Source organism: Gallus gallus, chromosome Z (assembly GCF_016699485.2).
Source record: "Gallus gallus isolate bGalGal1 chromosome Z, bGalGal1.mat.broiler.GRCg7b, whole genome shotgun sequence".
Classification (NCBI taxonomy): Eukaryota; Metazoa; Chordata; class Aves; order Galliformes; family Phasianidae; genus Gallus; species Gallus gallus.
Window position 1 is genome coordinate 46,616,038 of NC_052572.1, and position 13,318 is coordinate 46,629,355.

At 38.5% G+C, this 13,318-nt stretch overlaps 2 protein-coding genes across 7 annotated transcripts in view; one reads left to right on the forward strand and one right to left on the reverse strand.

Annotated features, from left to right (window-relative positions):
• MCC (mutated in colorectal cancers) overlaps positions 1 to 3,818 on the forward strand; it is a 199,242-nt gene extending 195,424 nt beyond the window's left edge. For all 5 annotated transcript variants that reach the window (XM_413971.8, XM_040655698.2, XM_046905991.1 and 2 more), the window contains one exon: positions 354 to 3,818. In XM_413971.8, coding sequence (XP_413971.5) covers positions 354 to 534 — 181 coding nt within the window. In that variant the 3' untranslated portion in view covers positions 535 to 3,818. The remainder of the gene's footprint in view (positions 1 to 353) is intronic.
• A 678-nt stretch (positions 3,819 to 4,496) lies between these two features.
• Positions 4,497 to 13,318, reverse strand: part of DCP2 (decapping mRNA 2) — a 29,938-nt gene continuing 21,116 nt past the window's right edge. For both annotated transcript variants that reach the window (XM_004949274.5, XM_004949272.5), the window contains 2 exons: positions 10,684 to 10,735; positions 4,497 to 9,869 (listed from right to left, as the gene is read on the reverse strand). In XM_004949274.5, the coding sequence (XP_004949331.1) occupies positions 9,706 to 9,869; positions 10,684 to 10,735 (216 nt within the window). In that variant the 3' untranslated portion in view covers positions 4,497 to 9,705. The remainder of the gene's footprint in view (positions 9,870 to 10,683; positions 10,736 to 13,318) is intronic.

Genomic DNA, 13,318 nt, shown 5'->3' on the forward strand with positions numbered 1-13,318 from the left:
GAATCGTGAAGCATTACATGTTTAATGTTTTAGTACAGTAATATTTAATCTCATATTTAGAATACCAGCTCTTCTTTATATATTGAACCACGTTTACATATTTTTGAGTAACTGGTTTACTGGTAAGGATGTGTACTTGTCCAAAGAAGGTACAGTGGTTAGCACCGATTCATCTTCAGATCAATGAGCTGTAGATCAAATGAGTTTTAAAGCTCCAGTAAATTTCAGGAAGAGGGACTGAGTTTTTGAGGGCCCTAAAAAAACGTGTTCTGTTTTTGGTTGGGGGTATTTTTTTGCACTTGCTGTGAGCAGGCTTTTTTGAATGACTTTGTATTGCCTTGTGTTTCTAACAGCAACTTGGTAGCAGCATATGAAAAAGCAAAGAAAAAGCATCAAAATAAGCTGAAGAAACTGGAATCACAAATGATGGCCATGGTGGAGAGACATGAAACACAAGTCAGGATGCTCAAACAAAGAATAGCTTTACTAGAAGAAGAGAACTCTAGACCGCACACAAATGAAACTTCACTTTAAGTGCATCTCTTGGAAAGATCTTCGTGCCATCATAAATTTCTTTATTTTGGAGGCTGGCTTTTAGGTTGCTTCAGTGCTGAGGTCTGACCTATCAACACAGGCACAGTTCAACACCATCTCTCAGATCTCAGCTGTCCAGCCAGGAGTTATGGGGATAATCTAAGCATTAACTAAGGACTGTTTAATAATGTAAAGTGGCAGTGCCTGAATTATCATGCTATAATTATGTACGTTGTCTGTGTCATTATGTCTTTACTCATACAGGTTCTCTTCCATTTTATGTCCTATGGGTGATGGTATCACGCAGGAAAATACGTCACGTTGATAGGTTTTAATTTGGGCAGGTTGGAGGTATTCTGAGTTCTTCTGATTCCCGAGTCCCTCTGCACACGGCTGTACTCAAGACACGTTCAGATGGTTACGCCATCTAAACAGATGGCTGCAGTTCAGGGCGCTCATAGGCTTGTTTGCTTTGTGCTCCACAGTAGCAGTACTGTTAACTAACAGCGCCGGTAAGACAGGAAGGCTGCTTCTGATTTGGGGAGGGGATGAAACAGTTTTTAAAACAAGCTGCATCTCTTCAGAGGATGGTTTATTTCATAGGAGTCTGTAAGAGGACTAAAGGCTCTACGTTTTACTGTGTCAGACAGCCTGTGCCAAGGTTGGTTCAGAGATCACAAGCCATCACCTGGTATTTATTTACATTGCACGGTGTTTATTTGCAACTAATTTGTGAAAGTTGAGTTTTCTTGTCAGTACATTATAGCCAAGATTTTCCATAAGAGGCTAGACAGTCTTTGTCACCTATAGAGATTTCAGTGTATCTTTCGTCATGAGGTAGAATGACATCTTTTAATTCTTTTAACCAAAAAAGGTACTTAGTAGAAATGTACCTGTTTCATTTTGAATACATATACACGAAACTATAAATGTGTAGGTGTATGGATGTACAGCCACAAACAGAATGTGAACGAGGTCTTCATAGAGCTTTGTAGGTTAACTTTTGTTAGTTTTACTATTCTTTCGTTTAAGCCACATCCTGTTAGTGCATTTTCATGTGAATTAATTGAGAGAAATTGCCCTATTGTGTTAAGTGGAGCATGGGGATCGGGTTGATTTCTTAACAAAGATGGGAGACTGCCCTAGTTCCCATTTTAGAGGGAATTTGTTTTTTCTTGACTGAGCATAGAAGACAATTTCCGTGTTTACATTTGTTTTTTGTTTGGCCAAACATTAACACTGTAAGCCTGTTGCTGTTACTCTTGTACTTTCCATTTTTCAAGCTCAGCTCTCTCCAGTAAATCAGACTTCAGGAGTTGTCCATCATTGTTGTTTTACGTGTTGCGTTGCACCTCACGTTCTACTCTGTGTAGAATTACAAAAACTTCTCTCATTCAGTCCTACAATTTCTAGCTCAAAGTATTTTTAGAGGACTGGTTTTATCTAGTAGTGGCCTAGGCTTACAGGTGTGAGCGTTTGTGTTCAGAATACAGCACTGTTGTTCAGTGTTGATTTCAACTGAATCTGGAGCAGTTTGTGTTCTCTGATTTCATTACTGGCATCTCTGTTTTACTTACTGACAAACATACCTGGCGAACTCCTAAAGCATGCTGAAGGTAATTTCTATTCTATTCTACAGTGGCTGCCATTTTCTTCTTTCCTTAGGGTACTAATTATTATTTCATACTTCTCCAGAATGTGATAGATCAGCAACAAAGCCAGCACCCTAAGTGGTTGATTGCAGCGGCACATTAGAACAGTGCTGATTTCAAAACCGAGTTGTAGGTAGTGATGCCCTGGGGTTGGGTTACATCAGTCCTCTCTGTCAAGCTAATTGTACTTCTTAATTTATAATGCAAATGGATATTTTTGAAGCCACACTATTGAGGGAATAAATATTGTTGCTCTGGTTTTCCTTGATCAACAAGTTTCTTGTCAACGGTGCTTTTTGTTTTCACTGTGGTTCAGTGGTAGCTGACCACACTTGTGTCTGAAGAAATAAAAAGCACACAGCCGATCCTTTCCTATGGCATTTACAGTTCTGTCGTCTTGGATCTAGAACACCCATCTACTGTAAGGTCATCTCAAATTGTCAGAGTGAAATAAACCTTTCACTTAAGGTAGTTGGACAATACTCTTACACGGGCTTTCCTCATGCCCTATTTTTCTATTCCTTGGTAGCTTTAGAAGCCATTAAGTTCATGTAATGCAATAAAGCTTAAAGCATTTGAACCTGTCGTTATAGGAAAGATGTACATTAGGAAGCAGAGAACGTTGCAGTGTTCCTTGCAGTCTTCCTAAAGGCCCAATGATGTGCTGGTTCTGCACAAACTGAATGTTGTCTTACTACATGTACTATGTATCTTCCCTCCCAACAGTGCTCTATAAGTGTTCTAAAATGAATTATAAATCATTAACTATATATAAGCCACATTCCTTTTCTCTCCACAGGACTCTTAGGTAGCACAGCAAGACTGGTATCAGACAGCCCCTGCAGCAGCTGTAATTTGCCAAAACAAAAGTTACTTTCCCTAAGCCATCAGCTGCTTGCCAGCATTCTACAGTAGGCCAGTGGGAACACAGGGAAGGGTTTACTGGTATTGTGGAAACCAGCATCTCTGATTTAAATGGCACCAATATTGCAACTAAGTACCGAGAAACAAGTTCCCTTTATGTAAGTGAACTGGTAGCACGCCAGTGTACGGACAAGTACTTTATCACTGACACAAATCACCTTGAGTGACCTAACACTTAACTCACCTAACACTCATTGTGGAATTAATACATTAACAAAGCAAGAAAATTAGTTTCTCTTGGCAGGAACCACATATGTTGTTCACTCATTAATTAATCTTAGGGTGTCTTATTTTTCTAAATCGCTGGAGTGCATGGAACTTTTTATTTCTTTGTGTTCAGAAAAAAAAGTACTTTGTTTTCTAAGCATATAAATCTTCACCAGCTTGAATGTACTGTTAGTTATCGCAAAGCACACATGACTAACATTGCATTAATGCCAGTATTGTTCTGCTGTTTTTATTAGAAGTTTCTCATTTAAAACCTCATTTAATACTGTACTATACATTGTAATATTAGAATCTTTTCACCTCGCTGAATTAGCTCTGTGTTGCTGGTTTTTAGTCTCCTAGCTGCTGTAAAATAGCTATTTTGTGTTTATTTGATATAGAACTGTAAAAAAAAAAAAAAACCTGCATTTATTTATACAGAGACATTTATAATACTTATTTTACAAATGTTCTTATATTCTGAATAAATTTCTAAAGCTGTTTCTTTTCCTTGGGGTTGCTTTACCCTGCCATGTCATCTTACTGCCCCGGTTCTGCTAAGGGACACCACAGTCACCTTCCCTGAGAGAAGTCATTGAGGTGTGACGCTGCCAGGAGTGCCAGAGAGGAACACAGGTGCTTACCACACACCCCTTTCAGCTCCAGGGAGCACAGCACAAATGGAAGGGCATATTCTGCACATTCAGTTGCTTTAATAACAAATAATTATACGGACCAAAAAGTTTGTTCTCTCCTAAATACTTAAAAAAGAAAAAAAAGTGACTGAACATCACATATTCCCCTTGGTTAGTCTAACAATAAAAGAAGTTTTTCTTCCCGTTGTGTTCAGTGGACCCCTCATCCACCTTTATGACTGGCTCTGAAAATGCTACTGTTGTTTTTACTGGCACAGACATTACCTGTGTTGCTCGCTGGTTTAAGGCAATATTAAACATTCTACAGTGAAAGGATAAGCAGTACTAGCAGCACAGGCTTTACATTTCACTCTAATCAGTAATTCTTATACTTCAGTAAGATTGTACATAAAGTCGTTTAATTTTAGAGAGAAATTACATTATGGAAGAAAATGTCAATTTAGTCATTGCTTTTTAAATTGTGTGCTTCAGTTTCTACATCCATGAATAACAACTAAAGTCACAATCATCAGTACAACCGATGTTACAGATAGTTACAGATTTTATTTGCTAAAATCAAAGAGCTGGCCAATACAAACCCTCTTCAAGATAACATCATGGAAGTTGAATAAAATCTGTAACTTTACATAGGTTCAACCCACAACTAGCTGTAAGTACTTTCTACTTAGCACTGATATGCCACTTCCATACCAGTGAGGAAAACAGCTAAGTTCTTGAGCTTACAGGAGGAAGACATAAACCATCATGCATGAGCCACAGAATAAAACACGGGCTCTCTATTTTGCTGCAAGGCATGCAACACTGCACACAAAAGTCTTCTTCAGGCAGCAATATCTGAGTCAGCCCATGTCCCACAGCAGGTACAGGGATTCAGCATTAAACCAGAATGAATGAATAAATGAATGAATGAACCCCCAACTTCCTCTGTGCGGTCTGTTTTCTTCTCGGTTTTTGTTGTTGCTTTTTGTTTTTTTTTAATTCTTGTGGGGTTTTTTTGTTTGTCTTTGTTTTTTGTTGCTTCTTGTTGTTGTTGTTTTCCACATGTTCAAGTTTCTTGCACACCTGTATGGACTGCTCCTCAGGGCTGAAGTACTGCTTCCACATTCTGCAGTGCCAAGCAGACATGGCAAAGTTCCTTAAAGATCCTGTGTTAAGTATAGGCTTGAGAATTATTTGCTGAGAGCTCTTAAATCATGCAATTTTACAAACTTTTGCTGTATAACAGAAGTATGTACCCAAACAGTAAGAATAAATGGTTTGTCTCCCTAGTTTAATAATTTTACTCAAACATGCTTTAAACAAAAAAACAAAAAAACTTGCAAGTAAACTTTTATCAGTGAAAAGTGTGTTGTAGAGAACGGAGTTTGTAGGTGCTGTACTCTTAAAAAAGCTGTGGATGCTTGTTATAAAATCAGAACTCCATGGGCTGTAGTTATCTTTCTTCAGGGCGCTGAAGTATAACCCATAATGCAAACAAATTGCAACTTAGTTCTTCTGATCAAGTATTTTCCATAAAATTCAGGGTGGACCTACTAAATTTTAAACATTTTGTACCCTGTGGGGGAAAAAAAAAAAAGTATACTTGTTTCTCCCTTTCTCCCAACATTGAAAGATGAACTGAAGATACATTTTCTTCCCAGAAGTATTCCACAGCTGAGAGCTATTTAAAAGATAAGTGTTCCAGTAAAGTGGAATCTGTAAGTTGGTCTAGTTTAACCTAACACTTTTCATTAAAAGATAGGTTAGAACCCAAGCATTAGATTTTAATGTACTCCTACTAATCCAAGTAATTTGATCTTGAGCATGGCCAATGTAATTGCTACATCTTCTTGCTTGTAAGTTCACAACCTACTTGAAACAGTTAAATGCACACACACAGCACAAATCCTACTGCATCTATCAGTGCATACGTACAGTATTAAGAGCAGTGCCGATACTCGTACTTCACCTATTTCTTTCATTCTTCAACTAGACTATAACTATAAACACATTAGAAAAAGATCTGCTGTGCAAGAGTAGTGACATTTCCAAGCCTAATTTACTATAAAAGCACCTTCAGTTTGTAGAAATTTTCCACATAAATTATTTTGATTGCTTCAAAAGCTGAAATATTTTAATAACACAAGCAAACTGAAATTCGTATGAATTAACACGCAAGCACCAGATTCTTCAACAGTTATAGTGCAAGCTCAACTTTCTGTGAATAATCTGCTTTTAAATCAACAAGAGAGGCCATTCTATCAGTTCTCAGAGTGTAACTTTCTAACTTAAAAGATGAAGGCACGCGATTTTATCTCTGAAAAAACTTGGTGCTTAAAATTTCTTTTAAAAAAAGAAAGTAATTAAGAATTAACGGGCTTCCCAACAACTGGGAAGCCAGTCACCTACGGATAGCAGTGCCATCTGTACCACAGGACATTAGAGCTTGGATTCCTAATGCAGACTCTTGCTTGTCATACTAGAATGGTATGAGTGCTGCTATACACTGCAAATCAATAAACGCAAAGAGCTGGAAAAAATGTTCAGTGTGAGAGCAAGTCTATTAGAATAGAATAGCCAGACTCAAAGTCTGTCTTGCTTATAAATGCAACTGTTACGTAAACAACAGCCACACGTAGGTGAAGGAAAAACATTATCAGCATTGTTCTCAATTCACTAAGCTAGATCTGGAAGGTTGGAGCACAGCACAGAAGCCTGGTAAAAGAACTAGGCCCAAAATTATGTTACAAACTACTTACGCAGGTTTGGTCTAAAATTAAATTGTGTAAAAAAAAAAATTAAAAAGCTTTGATTGTGCAGTAAATAAAGCTATATCCCCTTTTCTCAATACCACCATTTCCTGACTTCAAACTATGCAGGACACAGGTATTTTCAGAATTATGCATGTACATCAAGGAGCTGAAGTTAACGCAACAGCACAGAGCATCCTTAATTCAATTTGGTAAAAATCACTCTTCAGTCAGTCTTCAAGGCATTCTGCACAACTGATAGACTGGCCCCTTCTAGGGGAACATTCTGGCTTGTTCTAACAAGCATCCTGACGTCACCTCTTAAGTCTGACATGCAGTTACTTATTTCCCTGTGTCCAGCTCCCAAAAATAAAAACTGAATTAAAATCTCTCGCTTGTTATTTCTTCGCTGTTTTACAGAAAAGAATGTAAACTGTATAGTTCTAAACTTGGAAATATATTTCACTATAAAATGATGGTGAAATAAGCACGTGAACTAATAGTAAACAGTCCAAAATGCTCACAGTGCAGGGCATGATGGAAACCATAGAATAGGTCACATGCCGCCACACTCACGTTGTTTTAGCAACCTTACTTAGGAAGCAGAAAGCAATACTACTACAAGGAACAGTACCCTTATACAAAGAAGTAAAAGTTATTGCATATTTATCACATTTATTTGCAACTCACATTAAGGCTAGATTTACTAAAATCATTAACGTGTATAAGCCCCACTTTGGGCTGCTTAATGAAGCAATCTGTCTCTCTTACGCTGAGCCAGGCTTTCACTAGGAACAAAAAAAATGATCCAGTGAAGAGAAAGCACCCAGCAACTCCTGTTCATAGGACACGCTTCATTTTAAAGACTTCCTCTGTCTGCGACAGAAGTTCCAAGTTCGCGGTTTCATCAACATTCCCCTTATTTCACAGAGCACTACATGAAATATAACTTCTTTTTTTTTAAATATCAACCTACATTTTACAGATTTCCACAGCCTGATACTGAATCATGCCCCAGGAGAGTCTTGCTAACCCTACAGGCAGCAGCAGCAGCCTCCAGATATGAATACAAACTTCTGCCTCACCATGAGTAAAGGCACTTTTGCTGGGAAATCAACTACTTGCACTAGAGACGTAACTAAGGATTACTTTTACCTGAAGCTGAGTAATCTCCTCCAGCATTATCCCACCTTTTCATTTACTGTACTTATCAACTTTTTTTTTTTTTTTTTAAACAGCCTTTGGATTTATTTATTTATTTTTAAAACAAGGTGAGACAAAGCTAGATTGAGTTATTTCATGATTTGGTCTTGAAAAACAAGGCCCTAAGGACTCTTGTCCTCCAGAAGGAAGAAATGCTGTAGTCTGTTTCTCCTGCTATCTGATAGAAAAATCCACGATTCCTGTTGCCAAAAGTGTTAGAGCATTAGAATCCCAAATCACCTGTTGATAAAACAAGCCAGATTCTAAAGCTATTTCTGAGGAAAAACACTAGGTAATAAATGAAGCAGGGTAGTTAAAGGAAGACAAGGATTGTGTTTTTGGATGCCACATGAGTTGCATAAAGACTCAGTGCATGTGCATACGCTTTGAATGAGAGAGGAGGGCCTAGTTCATTCAGCGTCAAAGTTACTGATCACACATCTTAACTTTAGATAGAACTCCATTCTTAAATATGGGACAATATGCCTGATAACACAAGCTACTCTATCAAGTAAGTTCAGTGTGTTTCTCTCAGCTGCAAAGCTCGTGTTCAAATCACTAATATGAATCATTAAGGTGATTTAACACTTAACAGTTCATCACCTCAACTGTTACTGCTTTTTTTTTTTCTTTGTACATTTGATATTTTTACTAAGGAAGTGTTGTAGCTGAAAATGACTGAGGCTACATCATTAAAATGCAAACTGCAAGTGCAATTCAATACTACTATATATATGTATATATATATACATATACAGAGCATAAACTAAAGGAAAGAACTGACGACAACAGCATGGAATACAATACTGGACATCCTTAGAATAGTTATTGCAAGCCTGATTAAGTCATTTAGTGTTACACAATGATTCTATTATCCATGCACCTTCTTTCCTCCTGGCAAGATGTAGAGGCTTATTTACATTCAATATAAATTCTACACAAGAAACCTCCCACAAGCAAGTCTGAGCTTTTCTTTTTTTGAAAGCAGCTACAACTGAGATAACACAGAACTTTTAAACTTCTTTTTATATGCTGTTCCTAGCTGGGTAGGAGTTGAAATTAGACACTCTGAATGGCTAAGTTCTACCTACTCTGCGTATCCTTGCCAGAAACGGTGGCAGAGTAGATACCTGAGAAGTCAAATTGCTATAATTTGACCCATGTATTACTGATTGCCAGCCAATGGAAGTTCGTTTTCAGTGTGAAGGAGGGAAGATACGGCTGGCAAACAATCAGGAAAGAAAGGATAATAGGCTGAGGCAAGGTCTGAAATGTGCAACTTCCGGTTTCAAAATTACCAGGACAGACAGAGGAGTCCTCTGAGAACCAGTTTCATTGCCGCTGCCGTAATATTGCAATGCACTATAAAATAACGACTAACGAGTCCAATAATTTACATCAGAGCAGTTAGAAGTCTAACAAGCTGGTGTACTCCAGCAGTACAAAGGAAGAGTCAATGTCAATGACAATCTGAAAAAAAAAACACAAGTTAAAAAAAATTGAGGAAAAAGAATGCCCTCTAACGCACGGCTAGGAACTGAGGGTTGGAAAGGTACTTCTGTGGACAAAGGCTATACTGCATTTAAAGTGCAACACTCGACTATGCCACTCTGATACTGCAAAGAGAACAAGCCCTTCCAAACCACCAGTCAGTCCCTGCATTGCATTTAAATACAAATGAACAACAACAAAAATTCAACAACAATAATTAAAAAACTCCTGAGAAAGAGTAAGGCTTAGATAAGAAACCCCCTCAATTGCAACAGGCAAGTCTGAACTTTGTTCGTAAAAGATTTGCTGTCAGAGGTCGAAACATTTCATTATGGCATTGTGGTCAAACTTGAAACTCAAGAAAGCCCTAGATGAGAAAGCAAATTTGTAATTGCCATTGCATGCCACAGAGTGCCCCTCTACATGTTCCTGCAGCGAATCTTCACCAGAACAGCAGATCTCATATGCTGCATCTGCTTAAAGAGAAAAATTGTGAAATCAATTTTAAATGTCTAGTCATCAGTAAGAAAACTGTTGACAATACAAAGCCATTCCTGAAATTATATCTAATTAATAAAAATGGAAAAACCATTGTCTGACTTATCTCTTCCTGCTTATGACCAAAAAGCCATACTTACAAGTCTAACAGCTAGAACAAAGTCACAGCAATTTGAGGACAATTTCAATTGCTAGTTTTTCCAAGACATTGCTGTTTTGCACTGTATAACTTGGTGAGAAGGAAATAAATGCAACCCTATTTTCTAAGCAGGAAATAATAAACTGCATAAACACTCCAGAGTATCCCAGTTATCAACTACAGCTTATTACCAGCAGGACGGAAAGCTTTGAACCAACCAGCATTCTGTTAGCTGAAATGCTACTTTCGTAAAACAGTTTTTAAGTACTTTTCACCCACCAGTAGGATGTAAGCTGACAATTTTCACAATTGAGGAGAACTGCAAAACCAATATATTTTACCACATTAAGTTAATCAAATGTTTTTCATTTGGTTAACTTGGACTTCCATAGAAACTAACACTTGGCAGACGGGCGAACAAGAAAAGAATTCCAAATATATTAAGTAGGGTGGCTAGTAGTTCAGCCTGCAGTGCATGACTTCAATGCACGAATCCCCAGAGGTATTTATCCCTGGAGTTGAGTGAGCATAGAGCTTAGGGACACAGATTAGTAGTGGACTTCTGGTGTTTGGGCACAATGATGTTAAGGGTCGTCTTTCACAACTTCAGTGATTCTATGACTTTGGATGGAAATTCAGAATGTACTTACCTGTTTCAAAGTTATCTAGAAGTTTTCTTGGATTAAGCTTTTTTTCACATTTCTGGTTTAAGAGAACAAAAACACATTACACTTAATTAAGAAAACATAGCTTTATATTTCTTGGGAGTATAGCTTAAGTGTCAGCTGAGAAACATACTTGCTATTTTTGCTTTGACATGCTTCCTCTGTGAGTTGCGTTACTTACAACTCAGGATAAATTCTGTGATGTTACCTTACTAACACCATGTCCATAAATCTTTCAGAAATACTGCAATCTTCATAGTGTGACTTAGATTGGAAAGGACCTTAAACCGCTCCCAGTTCCAACCCCCTGCCATGGGCAGGGCTGTCACCCACCAGCTCAGGCTGCCCATGACTCCATCCCACCTGGCCTTGAACACCTGGAGGGATAGGGCATCCACAGCTTCTCTGGGTAACCTGTGCCAGTGCCTCACCACTCTGAGTACAAAAATTTTCTCCTAATAATCCAAAAACCCTAACCTAGTGACTATCAACCAACAAGCTTTTAAGAAAATGCAAGCCCTTAGGGAAAAAAAAATCTGTTCTCTAAATATCATAAGCCAGAAAGGTCTTACAGTATGATGGTGTGGACTTGAAGTTGCACATACATAAGCCTATTCTTAGGCTTATTCTATTCTAAGCAATAGGAGTGTATTTGCAAGCAGCCAACTACTGCCAATTAGATTAACATGTGTTGTAGTAGACACACAATAGACACACAAACTTAGAATTCTCAAGGGATGATTTGTTATCTCTAGATATACAGCTGTAAGTATACAAACACGGAGAAAAGCATTGCTCTTTGCACTTTGTAAATGTAAGAGTAGCAGGCCTGTAAACATCATAAGAAAATTATCACTGGGACATGAAGTGTTTAAATTTCAAAAGATTAACAATCATGGAAATGCAAATGAAACACCACAGAGGTATTTAGCAAAGTCTGTAAAGGGCCCGGACTGTGACTCCACAGTATGAGCATTTCCAATAGTTTGCATCAATATTCTAGAGATTCACCTTGTCATCCTTTGCAGCTAAATTTCTGCAGTCAATTATTCAATTTTCCATTCTTCTGTTCTCAGACCTAAAAGCAACTAACCATTTCTTGCTATGAAAAGGACTTCACGGAATGAAGGAGGTTATTGTGTTTCCATTTTTACAAGAAAATCAGAAGGAAATTAACAACCAGAATGACAAGAATCTAAAGCCAATGATCAAGAGAAACTAAAGCCAGCTGAGCTGAATGGAGAACTGGTGCTCACTGATGCACATGAATCAATAATGCGGAATTTGAGTGAGAAAGAGCTGCGAGGGAAAAAATTTCAAAGAGATAATATACAGTAGATATCTCAGTGTCTTCTTCTCCCAGCCATCAAAACTTTGGGGACAAGTACAGTTAATTACAGGAAAAATGTAACAAACCAAAGAAGTCATACTGCAATTTAATTAAAAATTATATGAAATAGTGGCATGCAAGGCAAGCCTGTATGTCAACATCTCTGCTACTGAGAAGGAAAATAAGGTATCCATCATATTTTGTATCTAATTGTTGCATATCAATATTTGTTTTTACAATAATGGGTGAAACATAAGCATTTAAGAAACTGTGACATACTGAAACTAGGAAAGCTGCAGAAGGATTGTCTACTGAAATGGATGATTTTTTCAACAGCTAAAATAAGCTTGGCTTCCAAAATGCAAACTTCAAAGGAAGGATGCATTATCTGTAGATACATATGCTCATTAAGTAGGAAATGTCTTATTCCTACAAACCGGAGCTCTTTAATGTCTTTATAAACAACACAGACAGCGGGTTTGAGTACACCCTCAGCAAGTTTGCTGATGACATCAAGATGAGTGGTGCTGTTAATACAGCAAAAGGAAGGGATGCTGTCCAGAAGGACCTGGACAGGGTTGGCAGGGGGTCCATAAGACCCCAATGAGATTAAAGAAGTTCACAGGCAGGGTGCTGCACCTGGGTCAGGACAGTCCCAGACATGAGTACGGAATGGGAGAAGGACTCCTTGACAGCAATTCTGCAGAAGACACAAGCCAGAAGCATACACCTGTAGCCCAAAAAGACAACTGTATTCTGGGCTGCATCAGAAGAAGAATGGCCAGCAGGGAGAGGGAGGTGATTATCCCCCTCTACTCTGCCATTGTGAGGTCTCGAGAGGTCTCACCTGGAGTACTGCATCCAGGCCTGAAGCCTTAAGCACAAGAAAGACACAGAGCTGTTGGAGTGGGTCCAGAGTAGGGCCTCAAAGATGGTCAGAGGGCTGGAGGGCCTCTTCTATGACTAAAGGCTAAGGGAGTTGGCTTGTTTAGCTTGGAGAAGAGAAGGCTTTAGGGAGACCTTGTTGTGGCCTTCTAGTACATGAGGGGAGCTCATAAGCAGAAGGGAGACAGATTCTACATGTGGTCTGATTGTGACAGGACAAGGAGGGAATGTTTTTAAAAAGAGGAAAGACACAGATTAGATACCAGGAAGAAATTATCACTCAGAGGGCAGTGAAGCACTGGCACAGGCTGCCCAGAAAAGCTGTGGGTGTCCTTGGTGGTGTTCAAGGCCAGGTGGGATGCGGCCCTGGGCAGCCTAATCTGGAGGGTGGTAATCTTGCCCATG